At 44.5% G+C, this 15,925-nt stretch overlaps 1 protein-coding gene across 2 annotated transcripts in view; it reads left to right on the forward strand.

The window, feature by feature from the left end:
• LOC142587596 (N-acetylated-alpha-linked acidic dipeptidase 2-like) overlaps nt 1-13,751 on the forward strand; it is a 65,899-nt gene extending 52,148 nt beyond the window's left edge. For both annotated transcript variants that reach the window (XM_075698725.1, XM_075698724.1), the window contains exons 14-19: nt 1,137-1,230; nt 1,857-1,937; nt 3,316-3,481; nt 5,674-5,755; nt 8,711-8,788; nt 10,423-13,751. In XM_075698725.1, coding sequence (XP_075554840.1) covers nt 1,137-1,230; nt 1,857-1,937; nt 3,316-3,481; nt 5,674-5,755; nt 8,711-8,788; nt 10,423-10,615 — 694 coding nt within the window. In that variant the 3' untranslated portion in view covers nt 10,616-13,751. The remainder of the gene's footprint in view (nt 1-1,136; nt 1,231-1,856; nt 1,938-3,315; nt 3,482-5,673; nt 5,756-8,710; nt 8,789-10,422) is intronic.
• Nucleotides 13,752-15,925: the final 2,174 nt, after the last annotated feature.

Here is a 15,925-nt window from a genome sequence, read left to right on the forward strand (position 1 = left end):
AAAAATGAATGAGTAATAAAAAGCGGGTAACAGTTAGGCTCGTGACTTATAGCATCCGCAGCCTTGAACAGCTGCAACGAACTTCGCCTGCTCAACAGAATATTATGTTTTTGATACCCTGCCGTGGTAGCCGCATTCCGAAGTCGAGAGAGAGTAAAAATGACACCTTGTATTTACCTTTCAGATAATTTTTCGAAACCACGGATAGTCAAAAGTGAAATCGAAGTTCTTCGCAGCGAGGCCTTATTATGCAACTCACTTGCAGCCTTTCAAACGTTCAAAAAGAATGTCGCAGTTAGGCCAGAAAGGTCAAGCATCGATTGCGATAGCAAATTAATTTACGGCTGTACAAAGTAAGGATAATATTTTTATCGGCCGTATAAACTTGCAAACATAGGCACACTAACTAAATTAATAAAGCATGGTGTCACGCGCGCTCAAGCAAACTCGAACACATCTCATTCAATGACCGCGGAAGCACGCTGTCAAAACGCTGGAGTAAGGAAGTGCGGCAGCGGGAGCGAGCGAATTGACCTTCGTGTTGCGTCTCGCGCCAACGCGAACTAAGCCGCGAGAACACAGCGCACGGCGGACTCTGTCCTTTCACAGATGGCTTTCAAGCTACAGCGGCCCGGGCGTGCGCGCGCGGCCGCCCGGGCCGCCCGGAGCAGAACGCGCCCCCTCCCCTCTCCCTACCCCAGAGTCTTGTGCGCGACGGAAGACGGCGCGCGCTTTCTCCCCGCTTTCCTCCGTTGCGTGCGTGAGACTGAGTCGCCATCGCCGGCTGACCCTCGCACGCTTTCGCTCGCACGTACAGCATGCGGTGCGCGGCGACGATCTTATCGCCCTTGGACTTTGCGCGAAACGTAGCGCCGACGTTGACGCCGACAGTATAAACGCGCCTGGAGTGTTCATATAAATGTTATCGCAATAATATGCTTACTGTAGCCGCACTCCATTTCAATTCCACTGCCTGTCGCACTTTTTTCTTTCAATTGCACTGCAATACGCGTAATTTTGTGTTCACTGATATGTCAAATTTGTCAGCAATGTTACGATCAGCATAAGACTTGGCGGCTGTAACACTCTAGTGCTTACGCGTTGACCAAAGGCTCAAACGGTAATGCTTTATTCAGGTTCCTGGATCTCGCGTCGGACAGTGATTACGCTCCGTTCTTCCACGAACTTGGCATTCCTTGCGTGGACGTTCGCTACGCCTGCCGTAACCAGGTAGGTGAGGTGGTTCTCATTATTAAGCAATACGAATACGCAAATGCTTGAAAACTTGACTACAATTTAGTTCGTGTTTGTTATTCGATCTTTATTGGTTCGATAACTTAAATTTCAAATCTTGCTAAAGCTAAGGCTAAGTAAAACGCGGTGACGATATGTTTGATACTTTAGGACGAAACACAGGCGGCCAGGTCCTGGTCAAAGGCACCGATCTTTCATGCAAGTAGCATGCGTGTTTAGTCATTAATTTCCTGAGCGGTAACTTGAAGTTATACGATTATTTCAAGGTCTACTTTAAATTTCAAGCTCTCTTTAGATTGAATGTATTGGCTGAGCCGGGTCACACTAAATTGATCCGAGCGTTTTTTGCATATTCAATAGTGCATAACTCATTCATTTATTTCTGTTATTGTCATATTATTGCAAGAGACGTTATCACAGTTTACGTGTTCTGCATTTACAAGCTGCCCATTTGCCAGAGATTTTGGTCAGCGACAGCGTTGCATGTATCCGAGATAAATGTGCCGTGTTCGGCTATGAATTCTGAGTTTCCGTTATACAATATATTATAATACTGTGAACAATATTTTATGGCTTATTATTAACCTTTTATTTTATTTCAGAGTTTCGACTCTTGCCTGCCACTTTACCACACCATCTATGAGACGGAAATGGCTTACAAGATGGTCGATAAGGAATTTTTGGTAAATATCAAAGTTGTTGCACACAATGAGCTAGCATGGATAGGAACTCATTTTCTTAAATAATGTGCTTCTGATAGCGCGGATCTCAGCGTAAAGTTTCTCGGCACGTTGAAACGCTGCTGTTGTGTTCATGTTTTCCGAAAGTGGTGCCTCACATTGTTTTATAGGTACGCGGTGATGCCAGTTAAGCGACCTTTACTTTCGTCGAATGGAGGACATAGCTGTGCCATAATCTCTGACTCCGAAGCTTTTAAAAGCAAGACATCATTCAAGATCAAAATCTTGTCCACAGTTTTTCCTATCAACAGGTAGATGCAGTTCCTGATACGTTATCCTGCCCTACTCCACCGGCGCTGCCTCTACAAGTTATTTTGCCAGCCGTAGAGAAAGTAGAAGATTTGCAGTTCGTTACTACCGTTGAGACAATCATGTTTTCTTATTATTAATATTTCTGTTCCAGCCGCATGGAGAGCCTTTCAGAAGATGTGTTCGGCGATCTCCATGAATAGTGAAGATATACATGTCTTGGTTTTCTTCGGGATTACTCTTGCAGAAGCGGCAGACATATTAAAGAGAGTCGAAGTAGTAATTAAAGCACTAATATAAAATTAAGCAAATTTACTTTAGAATTAGAAAGGACAGACTGCCGAGCATAATTAGTGGAATACCTGGAGCACTGCCTGATATGATCCTACAGCTGCTTGCAGGTTTGTAACAAATTGGCGCTGGTAAGTTTTGTGTGACGATTGACTGCAGCTCCATTGCGTCCTCAAAACCGAATCGTCGATTAGCCCAACTGCCACGCCCTTCGGAGGCGCCCGATTTTTATGTCGCAGTGCCAGCCACTAGAATGGCATAAACTAAGCCATGTAGCTGTCTGTAGCGCCACACTAGCTGACTGTCGATATCGAAAAAAAAATTATGGGGTTTTACGTGCCAAAACCACTTTCTGATTATGAGGCACGCCGTAGTGGAGGACTCCGGAAATTTCGACCACCTGGGGTTCTTTAACGTGCGCCTCAATCTAAGCACACGGGTGTTTTCGCATTTCGCCCCCATCGAAATGCGGCCGCCGTGGCCGGGATTCAATCCCGCGACCTCGTGCTCAGCAGCCCAACACCATATAGCCACTGAACAACCACGGCGGGTGTCGATATCGATGTCTCGTAAGAAAGCGTCCTATTCAGACTGCGCTTTATTTGCACAATTCAAGGTCATAGCAAGTGCTCGATAGCCGGAAGCGTGCGGTGCGGCTAGAATGTCTTCGTACACTCGCGCTGAAGTACTCAGCGGCCGGTTCCGTCTCCAAACACCCGACTGTATCGACTGTTTTCGTTTTATTTGTTTTGTTTTGTTTTTCTTCGTATGTGCCGGCCAGTTCCTTCGGGCCGTCACGCAGCTGCTGGCGTCGGCAGCGCACTTACTGGCGGTGCCGGCGCTGCTGCCCCACACGGTTCGGCCGTACGCAGCGGCACTCAACGAGAGCCTGGCCGAGCTGCGGGTGCTGTACGCCACGCACATCGAGGACCAGCGGATCGACGTGGGTGCGTGCGGCACGCGAAACCTGATGCCCCAAGCGTAGGAAGGATGGGAAAAGGAATGGTTGGGCTGCTTCTACCTGCAGGAAGGTGCTAAGGAAAAAAAAAAAAAAAGACGAGAGCGAGAAGTGCCAACTATGGCAAATTCAAAAGAAAGAAAAAGAAACATAAAGGGGTGCTATTCTTTATTCTTGTCTCCTGTATTCGTCTAGCATGTTTCTGCTAATGGATTGGAATGCGTGACAGAGGGGCACTATGCTTTTTGAATAGAAGTCTGCGTAACATGCCTGTTCTTTCGCAATGTATAAATATTGGTGGTTCAAGAGGAAAAAACAAGGAAAGGCGCCTTGAGAGCCCCCCTTATTAAGGTTCGCATGTTTGAGGAAATTCGCAAAAAGTAAAGAGTGCAGGATCGTTTTGTTGTATTTTACCTAGCCGACGCCAGTGGTATGTACTGCGCGTTGTAAAGTAAACGCCCTGTTATCACTTGATGTGACGAGCAAGCTTTAATGTGGAACACGTTAGACGATAGGCGTTAATATTTAGAGCGCAGAGCGGTGCCTCTCAGAAACTGTACCGTGAAAAATTCGTGCCATAGCAGCAAGCAATTTACTTGACAATGAAAAAACGTTCTTAAAGACATAAATAATTGAATGGTGATTCATTTACGGCGATAGGCTAACGTGCTTCCTACTTCCTAGTCAAAAATTCACTTTTTTTTTTCAAGGGAGTATGTTGTTACAAGCTTTCCCCTTTCATTTAGAAAAATCCCGACAGCTCAGGGGGATCGTGACGTTGTGTGGCAAATATATTCATAAAACGCGTTACAAATAAGTACATATACAAAAGGTGTTGTGGCACCCACGCAAATAGCTTTCTCCCCATGTGGGTTAAAAACCCACCAGCGTAAACACTCAGCCTTGTTGGCAACGAGGTTCCCACTCAATATGCAGTAGTCTTCTACACGAGCTATAGTACAAAATGCCGACATTATCACACTATTTCACTCTTTCAAGCGATTGTTACTATACGTTAATATCTATAACAAAGTATTTCAATTAACTTGCCATGACTCAGTGGCTGACATATAGCACAAATATTTAAAACGGCTACGGAAGGCTAGGGAACGTCGGCGGCAAATCCAAAGAAAAAGCGAAGCCGCGCAGATGTAGACGATGAGGAGTGGGCACAACCATAGATTTTCGTGCAATAATTACTAGAGGGAACTCTACCGCTGCGATCTTTCAGCCACCATGGGAATGGTGGGAAGTACATGGATTCCCCTGATCTTCGTACTTGTGGATTGAGACGTTCTTGTGGCTTCGTTTATTAAGCTCTACCTGTCTTCACTGTTCTAAATTTCAAAGCGATCTATACTTTCCCAAGTGCAGAACACTCCGCAAACACGCACAGTTGCTACTAAGTGCAGCTGCTCAACATGTTGAGGTGGACAAATTGAAACGCACGAAGTTTCTCATCACGCTGGCTTGCCCGCAAGAAATTCATAAGGCCGTTCTATATCGCGTGTCGATGCATGCGCCCGTGGCGTAATGGTTTCAATATCGGGCTCCTGTTCTAGAGGCCCTTTGCTGGAATCCTGCCGTGGAACAGTTTTAGTAATGTTTACTTACTTGTTTATTACACAGTGCTTGTTGCAAATTACGAATTTACGAAGTCACGGGGCCACTCGAAGCCAGAAGGACAAAACTGAGGCAAATGCTTGCGCTTCCCGTAACTCCGATACTGGCTGAACCGCCCCCCTATTGCAGCTCCCGTAGACACTAGCGCCGGCGTTCGCTCTAGTAATTATTGCAAGAAACCCTGTGCGCAGATTACTAAGAACTTACGCCTCTCTAAGCAAAGAGTCATACCTGTGCCAAATATTCGAGGCTTATAACAGCATTATCGGCTTCCAATTACGAGCGTCACCCGTACATCGTCAATACCTGCCGTCATTGACGCTAGGAAAGCACATGGAATTACTTAATGTTATTTCTTGAAAGTCGGCACTATATCAGAATGCATGCCCTTTTCTGCCACGGTAATCTGGAAGTACAGTGTTTGTGTTTCGATGGCGGTTTCCGATTCGCTAACGTGGGAACTGTTTATCTTCCTAGAAAGGTGCTCGACGCAAGTATGGCTGGCCAAGGTTAGTTACCGCTTCTTGATTTGTCATTCTGGTTCGCTACTCACCGCAGAGCCACTAGTGTCAGCTGTGGAAAGCTTCTCGAGGGCCGCCGATGCTGTCGAGCAAGAGAGGCACCGTAGCAAAAGTTTCAGGTAAGGAGGCGAATCCCTGCTTCAAGTATCATTCCGGTTGAGACTAAATTTGCAATTATCCTGACCTTTGAATGTGTGTGCGTGTGTGTGGCGAGAAATGTTGAGGTTCTTTGTTGTAATTGGTACATCGTAGAGTTGCACAATAATATGTTGCTATTTCAGACCTGCCAGATAACACATAGAAAGATGCACTATATCTAAGCAAAACATAGTGAAAATGAAAAAAAAAAAAGCTATTGACTTCTTGAAAAACATTCACTGATTATTTTGTTGGGACATTGTGGAGAGCCACTCTGCTCTACAGTAGCAGCTAGAGTTATCTACACCACAGGCAAGCTGAAACATTCATGAAGTTTAGTCATGATATATTTATGAAATGGCGGCTAAAATTTCATTCTCCGTTAGACGTTCTCCCTTTACTATAGCACCTGGCACTGCTAAAAGTAGGATCGAATAATCAAGTGGGACTGTATTTGAATTCGTTTGGAATCATTATTGCCCAAAGTTGGATGAATGTCAAAGGTCGTGAAATTACTGACGCCATTATGACAACCATAAACAAGCTCTCAATATTTGGGATTTTATCATAGAGTTCGTGTTCATAAAAAGGTGTGCAGGAATGCTGTTTCGATACGTGTATTATGATATCACCTCGTAATGGTAAGAGGTGATAACGAGAATCACTCAGGCTCAACGTAATATTAACGGCACACGGGGGTAATTGTCAATTCTCAGCATTTTCACTAGTACAGAAAATATCGCGTCGGTACTTCTGACAACTACACGCCCGCACGCTAGAAATGCCACATCGAGTCATTTCGTAGCACAGCGGGAATGTGACGCCGTCACCTAGTTGACAGTGGCACCCTTACGGTGTCTCTTGGAGCGGCGTTGAGAACCAGGGAGTGCCACGTGTCAGAATGGCTTCATCTTAATGAATATGTGTGACAGCTACGCTGAGCTTTTCTCAACGATTTTGTAATGTCGTGTAGGTCTGCCAGAAACTTTTTTTCGAAAACGGACCATCGTCTCACAATTTTTTTTCCAAGGTAATCTTCCCCAACACTGCAACGCCGAAAAAGCTGAGTTAAGCGACGAATCGCCCTGATGCCATGCCACATGTAGAGCCAAGCATCGTTAGCGAAACAGACTGCCAAGAGTGTGAAGGATACTGAGCAAAAAGGCGACATTACAACGCGCGCCTCACTACACGTACGGCAGTGGCTGTAAACGATAAAGGCAGTGTGGTCATTTGGCCAAATTTTCTGCTATGTCTCGCAGATTATTTGCTTGTTTGACGACCAAAATGCGCTTCCAACGTATAGCCAAGCTTCTTGGCAGATTCGAAATCAAGATTTTCTTTGCTCAATTTGAGCAGATTTGCGAGATTATTGAGCAGTTTCTAGCGCCGGTAAACAGCAAGATGTTTCGCTCCAGCGGGATCATAGCTGTAACTGAAGTTTTGTTTCGGCGTTGGAGAACATTAGGCGTCTTTCATAAGATATTCAGTAAACAATTTGTTGTTTTAGCGAACGAATGTTTTAGATTTGCTTTTCTTGCATTTGTGGCGTCACAGGACCAAATAAGTCATTCTACCAGCCCTTTGAAGTGCCTGTTTGCTAAAATCTAAATCAAATGCGGTTGAGATTCGAGGTTTGCTAAAATACATTTTTCACAGCTACATTTTTATTGTGGCTGGGATGGCGTGTTTTTAGCTTATGTGGAATTATAACACTAATCCGCTAGTTTTTTTTCCGCGAGCCGCGTAGCTGAACTGGATTGTTGTGTTATCAGAAATATGTCTATAAACAGTGTCAACACTTGATTTTCGTTTTTTCGGTACATCCCCAGGCGCCTCCAAGCCTGTGCGCATGGCACTTTAACGTAGCGTCATATAAAACAACACGGGCTTCCGTCGATATGTTCTCCTTTATTCTGCGCTCATGTCGTGTACGCTTTCGGGTCATTCCGTTGGCTTTTTCGACTATTTTCGATATGTGAGACATTATCAGATGTTCGGCTTTTAGTTTTGTTGTCAGCGCCTCAAGCATGACCCGTCTACAGAAAAGGATGCCAGAAAACAGATACATTAGGCTGAATTCTTACTGGGAACGGCGGAAGCAAAAAAGAAAAACTAGCTGCTGTTGTCTTTTCTGCATACTGACCAGTGATGGATTGCACACAACTTGGAGCAAAGAATTCATAAGCAAACGTGTGTGAACGGTGTGGTAGTCGAAGAGAATGACGACAGATCTGCCAAATAGATGAATAAGGATTAAGGATTTGCGCTAGTCACTTCAGCATGGAATACCAACTAGTCCGGTGTCGCACCCTGATTAAGGAGAGTCTGCGCGGCCGGCTCCAGAAGTAATCCGTCGCAAAGTTCATGTAAATGGTGAAACAAGTTTCCAAATATACGGCGAATTGACCTTATCGAGTTAAGACATAAACTTCGTATAATTTCGAATGACTATTGCACTTGCTGTGACACGCGATACGCCCCCGGAAACAAGAATGCTTTAAGCGTAGTATCTTAATGTGCAGCGCCGGTTATAATTGCTGAAAATATGATGGAACGTTTTCCTGCATGTGTAAGAGCTTGTCGGTAGCTTGTCGTGGTAGACAAGCTGCCGATAACTTGTGTAGGCTTTGTCTTGCGCCAGTTTGTGTGGTATTTATCCTCAAGTTACCTTTTTTTTTCGCACAGAAGTGTAAAGAAGCGCAAGTCTATTCCCGTGACCATTTATGTGCTGTGGTACTGGGTGCTTAATATACCTTTCCACGCAGGCTTTATCAAATTTTATGCGAAGTGTGGCATGCTTACAATGGTCTTTAGCGCGCAAAATTTCCTGGGCGCAAAGCACACACAGCTTGCATGTTATCTAGTGGGATACGTCATGTAGCAAGCTTCCTGCACGCGTTAAATATATTTTGAAATCTTTATTCTCTTCTTAGAGGCATAAACAACAAACTGATGCTTTTGGAACGAGTATTCATCGACAGTCCAGGCGTTCTTGCAGGGAACATATACAGGTAAGATGTCGTAGCAATTGTACACGTTTTACTGTTTCAAGATTAGGTGACTTTTGATCCCTTCAGCACCCCAGCCGTAGTAATGTTGAAAATTGTGCATGACACAAGCCAACAAGTTCCGTCAAAACATTCGTTGCCATGCTTCCGGAGTCGAAGGCTGCAGCAAAAATGCGTGATAACTACCGCGTTCTGGCCTCGGGCGCGCGGCAAACCATCCAGTGTATGTCGCAGCTAAAGTGTATGGCACCTAATTTCATGGAACGAATGAGGTATTCCGCAGCAGCCCGAAAAGCTTCTTATTTATGCCAACTAACAAATAAAAGCAATGAATTATTGCAAACCGCCCGTGAACGCGCTGTAAATGACTTGGAGCGTGTAGTAAACAGTTCTGCTTGTGCTAGAGGATTGAATTTTACCCTTACAAATTTTTTTAATTCAAGTAAATATGGATAGCAGAAACGATGTAATTGAAACAGCCGAGTGCCTTGATTGCAATGGTATGCATTTAAAACAAATATTTCAATTTCAGTAACTGCTTGGAGAATAATTCTAAGAAAATTCAGGAAAGCATAGATTACCTTGGCACTGTCACCGAAAAGAACAATGATTATGAGCTCAATTATAGAAACATGTCAATTACATATATTTAATAATCCTAGTCATGCTGCTTGGATAACCAGTTTTATTCATTCTTGCTCACGATTTGTTTGTTTCAACACAGTAGGATCAGCTCCTATCGACGTCACATCACGCTTTCTATAGATATCCGTATTTGGCCCTTTAATATTTATAATATGTATTGATGGTTTACCTCATAGCACCTTAACTAAGATCAGACTTTATGCAGTTGACTGAGTATTATACGAATCTGTTAACTCCATTGATGACCATTGCGTCTTGCACAATTTCTTATGTCTTTCTGTGCTTGGTGCAAAACGTGGCAAATGAATGTCAACTGTAGTAAAACAGTCATGACGTCATTTACCAGTAGTCAAAGCGCCCTCTCTCGTTTGATTATTCTCTGGATCAAACTTAAAAGAGTGTCTCAATGTAAATACTTAGGTCTCATTCTAACAGAACATCTTTCTTGTTCTAACACATCGAATAAGTAAACGGGAAAGCTCTGAAAAAATAGGTTATTTGCGCCGCACTTTGGCTAAAACCCCTCGCCATAGTAAACCACCATTACATAAAACGTTACTAACGCAAAAAAAATTATCAAATTTACTAATGCAAGTTGTGCCCGTAGCTGCCACGCCTTGAACACAACACTGATTTTCGCTCGTACTAACACATTCAAAGACATTTCTTGCCAGGTATAATTGAGCTTTGCAATTCTCTGCCCGGTAACATTCGTTCTATATCACTAAAAGATTCTATAGCTTCCACTGCTAAGCACTTCCTTAACATGTAAAGCGCTTCATTTTAATCATTCATTTTTTTGTATATGTACATGTTTTAATGTATGATGAATAGTAATTTACAATGTCCCCACTCATGCTATAGCCCTATATTGGGATGCAGTATATGTAAATATCGTAAATAAAATTATTAAATAAGATGTCGTGCGACGTGTGATTGAGCCCTCGTCGAATTACTCCGTCATCTGTTTGCACATCTGCTCTTTCCTTTAGGAACCACACGTGGGCAAGCTACCTAAGCAAGCACGTTGTGTTCGGCGTCAGCTTCGATGACGCCAACGTCGGTTCGCGTTTCACCGCCCTGAAGCGAGCCCTCGTCGATGCATCGTCACTTGCTGCGCCGCTGATAGCCTCGTTGACCTACCGCATCAGGGCAGCTGCAGACATCCTCATGGACGCACTCTGATGAAACCTTGACGACAAACTCGAGTCGGAGCCCGTATGCGGCCGCATCGGTTGTGCGCTGTTCAGGGAGGCTTGAATAAGTGCCCATACGCAGCCGCGGCGTTAGACCCGCGCTGGCAACGTCGGCGACCAAAGGTGAAATTCATGACCAGAGGGACGGAATTCTTGATGTGTCATCGTACTACCTTCGGTCTCATGCTTTATTTTGACGCTTGAAAAAACCACTGTATTTTCCAGCTGACACAGACCGTACGCTAATTGCCACATAGGGTGAGCGCCGACCGATTCCTTCTGTTTTAATGTCACTGCGGCTGACGAAAAAAAAATACTGTGCAGCGTTCAAGCCAGCGGCCACTCCTTTACTTCAAGGTGCTTTATTAGATGTATTACGTTCACTTCGTAAGAAGACAGTGTACTTAATATTTGAAGACAGCGCAAAAGAATTAGGGTTGGAAAAACTGAGTACAGCCCAAGTGATGTTGCAGATATTTGGTGACACTTTCAATAATTTTCTTCTGGTTGCACAATGTAGTGAGGAAGAGCTCAGTAAGACGCGGTAAGTATGTTCATGGGAAATGGTAAGATTCTCTGTGCTTGAAAAGCACGTCGCCAACATACTTCATCGTGTCAAATCTTGCGCCCCGATTGTACTTCAAGAAAGCAGTGGCCATTCAGAAGATTCCCTTTACGAAATTACCGATGTAAATTCGAAACAACTTGGCCAAGCAGTGTTTCTGCATTCAATTTATTTGTACGAGAACTGGCACGAAAATGCACTATAACTTAGCGCCCAACAACACAAATGCGTTATTGGGAAACTTTTTCGAGATGTAAAATGCGACATCATTATTGTCTTCTCTTCCTTTACACCCAGTTTGTACTTTCAAAATAGGCTGCAATCTTAAACTTCGAATAGCGCGCTGAGGAAGGGACAAGAGCAGCGGGGAGACGTGCTACAACGACTCCCCGCTGCCCTATAACCGTTCGGTCATCTTCCTTTTGATCGTGTGTTAGTTGTTTTTCAAACGTATTTATTATCGCACCTTTCCCTCTCCTCTTTGTTATGCCTATGTCGACTAGGCTTGACTGCCACGTCACCCCAAGGTAATCAATGAATGTATCTGGCATGCGCTTCCGCTAATGGGGGTTTCCAACGGGTCGAGTCCACTCTTGGAATCTTGGTGATGTGGAGATGAACCAGGAAAAACCCGGACTTCTCGGCAAGCTGCACGTGAAGGCGACCCTGCGCGCCCTCCTCTCAGAGTACAAGGAGCCCACCACACTCGGTTTCGGCCGGTTGCCGACCCCGGCCTCCCGCCTTTCTTGCATGGCTCAATTTTCCTTCGTTCTTGCTTCGGCTTCCTTCTTGCTTGGCTCAATTCTCCACACGTGCACGTCAGCATCCTGACGCATGCGCGCGACAGCGCAACTGACCTGTCGAACCGGCCACTGCGGCTATACCGGGCCATCCACGAAATCGCAAGAAAACTTTTTCACCCGCAGACACGCGTACAAGTGTGGTATATATCTATATCGTATCGGTGCGTACATTGAGTCGCATCGCATATGCATCGCACACCCAATACAACGTACTCGATATAAACAAAGGAGCAAAGAAAGCAGCACATTGCGTCTACTCGAGACAGGCTATGCCACTTCCACTTCAAGAACACTGTTACAGTATGCATGCGGAAACTGTTGTCAGCCTCGAATTCAGGAATGGCAATCGGGGCACATGCAACTTATTCAGGCAAACATAATCTGGGCATCATTCTGCCTGAATAAAAATTTGCCTCGACAGATGGTTAGGTACCCCGTAGGCCAGCGGCGAAGAACAGCTGTTCTTGTATATGATGCCATACTATCACCCGTAGTTTGCGCAGTGTGGGGTGCATTGCTTTATTTGATTGCCGAGATTGCTTTGCATTGTTGCGCAAGCACCACTAAGCGTGGCTAGCGCTTTAATAGACGAGACTTGCAAACCTATCTCGCCGCCGTGGTGGCCGCACGATGGCTACTCCAAAACATTCTTGCAACCAGCTTCCAGAAGGCACATGCTATGACATGCTCCTTCACCACATGAGTGTCGGTCTCTTTTTGTACACAGTGTATGCATTTATCATTTGTTATCTTTTCACAGCGTTCAAGCCTGGGCTCGTACGTAGAATTCCCCACTGATGTTGCCAATAAAAATTTAATCGAGACGGCAAATCAGGTGAAAGCGCGGATGTCCATATTTGTGTATAGCATAGCTGTGCCTGGAGGTATACAGCTGTCGCGCGCATTTCACAAAGCCTCGAAACTGCTGTCGCACGCCACTTGGTATTTGTTATTTGTACAAGCTGTCGCTGCTGCCCGACTCCGGCCGATACTGAGCATCTGTGGTGCGCGCGGTTCTGTCCAGCTATCGCAACAGCGCGATCCACGTGTGTGCCTGTGAAATATATGCGTGTATCGTGGAGCGCGATGTATGGGTGTCATAGGCAAACCTAGGGATGCGGGCTCGTTCCGAATTACGTAATTGTTCACTCGGTACAAAAAGTTGAGTTCATGCATGGCAATTCAAGAAAACCATACACCTACGGTTGCATCCTTCCGTTCTGAAAATTTAGTGGGCCGAATGAGTCAAAGCGTTTGTACTATAAGCGACGTTTTACTTGCGCGCGATGCCCGGGAGTTGTCCGAACGGTTTGCTGAAGTACGAGTTCCTTTCCCTTCGCTCCCGTATTTAGCTCACTGTTTCTAAATGCTTCAATCATAAACTTGCCCAAATTCACACCCTGCTGACGTGCATTGATTCAAAGAGCACTGTAAAGGCAAGAGTCTTCTCTCTTAATTTAATTGTCAGATATTTAATCTACTCATTAGCTCCGAAAGCACGTCAACCTCTTCTTACCTTTGCAAGTGCTTTACTCTGTCAACGAACTCTGACGTGTGTATGTGTGTGCTTTTTACATCGCAATTAAAAAAAATGTGTGCTTTTGTATTGGTGGAATGTCAACCAGGTGGTTCTGTTTATCATGTACAGTTGCCGTTTAGGATACACATTTCTGTAATTCATTGCGTTCTATTTTGCTGTCACAATCTTTTTTGTTGTTATGCCACGAACACAAAGTTCAATAAAACTTGAGAGCGAAGACGGCGCGGTCATCACATGCCTATGAAAATTACTACATCATAGGCTCCATTACACTGATTTTGAAGGTATGAAGTACTGCGATATCTCTGTGCGGTTTGTGCGGGAAAACTTGCAAGATCGTTGAGAGGCCTTTACGAGAACTAAAGAAAAATCTTAGCCATTGCGAAGTGTGAAAATGTGCAAACCTCTGCCCAGTTGAAAGGAATGTCCTTCGCTAGGGGGGGGGGGGGGGCGTTCACGACAGTGTGCAACAACTTTTTTTAGTTCAATCCAGAAATGGTTCATGCGTAAAATGGAGACCCTGTAAGTGATCTCTTGTTCATGTACCACGCAAGGTGCTGCGCCTTTGTAAAATTTGGTAAGGTTTCTTGAAACAATTCAATTGTCTCAAAACTGCACAGCGGGTTGTGAGGGACACCGTCGAGGAGGATCCCGGGATAATTTTGACTATCACTCGTTTCTTTAATCTGCACCCAATTCACCGGACACGAGCTTGTTTCCACTCTGCTTTCATCGAAATGCGGCCATAGCGGCAGGGAGTTGAACCCGTGACCTCGTGCTCAGAAGCGCAACGCCATAGCCACTGAGCCACCGCGGTGGGTCAGTAAGGTTCGTATGCGTCTTTTCTACAGAAAGCTGATGTCCACGCACCATTTTTTTTCGCGAAACAAGGGATGATTAGGAGCGAGTATTAGCACCAGCCTCAAATTTATGTTTAAAAGACACTCGGACCCAACGCAACGTTGCAATCTGAATGACACGAAACTTATTTCAGTTAGGAAGGTATCAGCAGTAGCGGATGACATAAGTGCGGCCTCGTCGCCTGTAGCTGTAGCTGTCTACGTCACAAGCACGAAGGCGACGTGTGATGCACGTCGAGCGGCGAATGTTGAAGAAAAATGAATAGACATAAACACTCATTTGGAAATACATTTACGGCTTATATACCCCTTGTGTCACAGTATACATCCATTCTGCATGAGCATTGGCCAAGAATGGACATATACCCTGTCGCGCATATCCAGTGCCACATACAGCTGGCCCAAGTTGTGTTTATTTATTTATTTATTTATTTATCCCTCGAGGAAACGACGAACCCCAAACCCGTTGATTGAGACAAAGAAGGCTTCGCTTGAAATTTTCAAACGTGTGTGAGTATTTAGTAGCTGATATTCTCGCGCAGGGAGAGGCCTATATCCTACAGCGGCAATAACAAAATAGGCTGATGATGATGATGATTCTAGCTGAGGTTAAGAGGATGAAGTGAGTTGCGCAGATCATGTATTGCATGCAGCAGATATCTTGATCTGTGTTGGTAATAGAATGGGCAAAGTTGTAAGGGAAACCTGGTCGAGGACAGCAGAGGAATCGGTGATGTAATGATATGGCGGAATTCACAGGAAAGGGATGGACTAAGCTGATTAAGTACAGGAAAATTTTAAAAAAATTAAATATGGGGTTTTACGTGCCAAAATCACTTTCTGATTATGAGGCACGCCGTAGTGGAGGACTCCGGAAATTTCGACCACCTGGGGTTCTTTAACATGCACCTAAATCTAAGTACACGGGTGTTTTCGCATTTCGCCTAGTAGAGGAAAAATTGGATATCCCTAGGAGAGGCTTTCACCCACCAGTGAGCGTAAAATACCCTGATTATGATAGCCTTAGGTCATTAAAAAAAACGTGCATCCTGAATGACTAGTGGCCTAGAAGTTCTAAGCCATGAAGTCACGGTAGTGGGCTTTTATTTTCTTTTTAATGCACTTTAAACTGAATACAATTCAGCTTTACTCAACATCTGCCAGATGTTTGGAGCACTGACAAAAAGCCTGAAAAGGCTTGACTGGGTCCGTGCACATACATGACATGGCATATATGGCATGCATGGCATACAGTGACATCAATTCCATACATCTACAGGAGAAAATCAGTATGCAGGAAATGCAAAAGAAACTTCAGGAAAATCCAAAACAATGCAAACAAGGGACAAATATGTACATAAAGGACATCAATGAATATATAAATATATTGCGGGAAATTCCCTGAATCAGAAACGAAAAAAAATATAACAGAGAATACACACATAGTGCTGCGAAAAAAGATGAAACAATCGAGAGTTATACATATATGTTTCGTAGCTGATTCAAAGAGCTCCATTCTACATCCGTGCCA

The sequence above is a fragment of the Dermacentor variabilis genome, chromosome 7 (genome assembly GCF_050947875.1).
Source record: "Dermacentor variabilis isolate Ectoservices chromosome 7, ASM5094787v1, whole genome shotgun sequence".
In the NCBI taxonomy this organism is placed as follows: Eukaryota; Metazoa; Arthropoda; class Arachnida; order Ixodida; family Ixodidae; genus Dermacentor; species Dermacentor variabilis.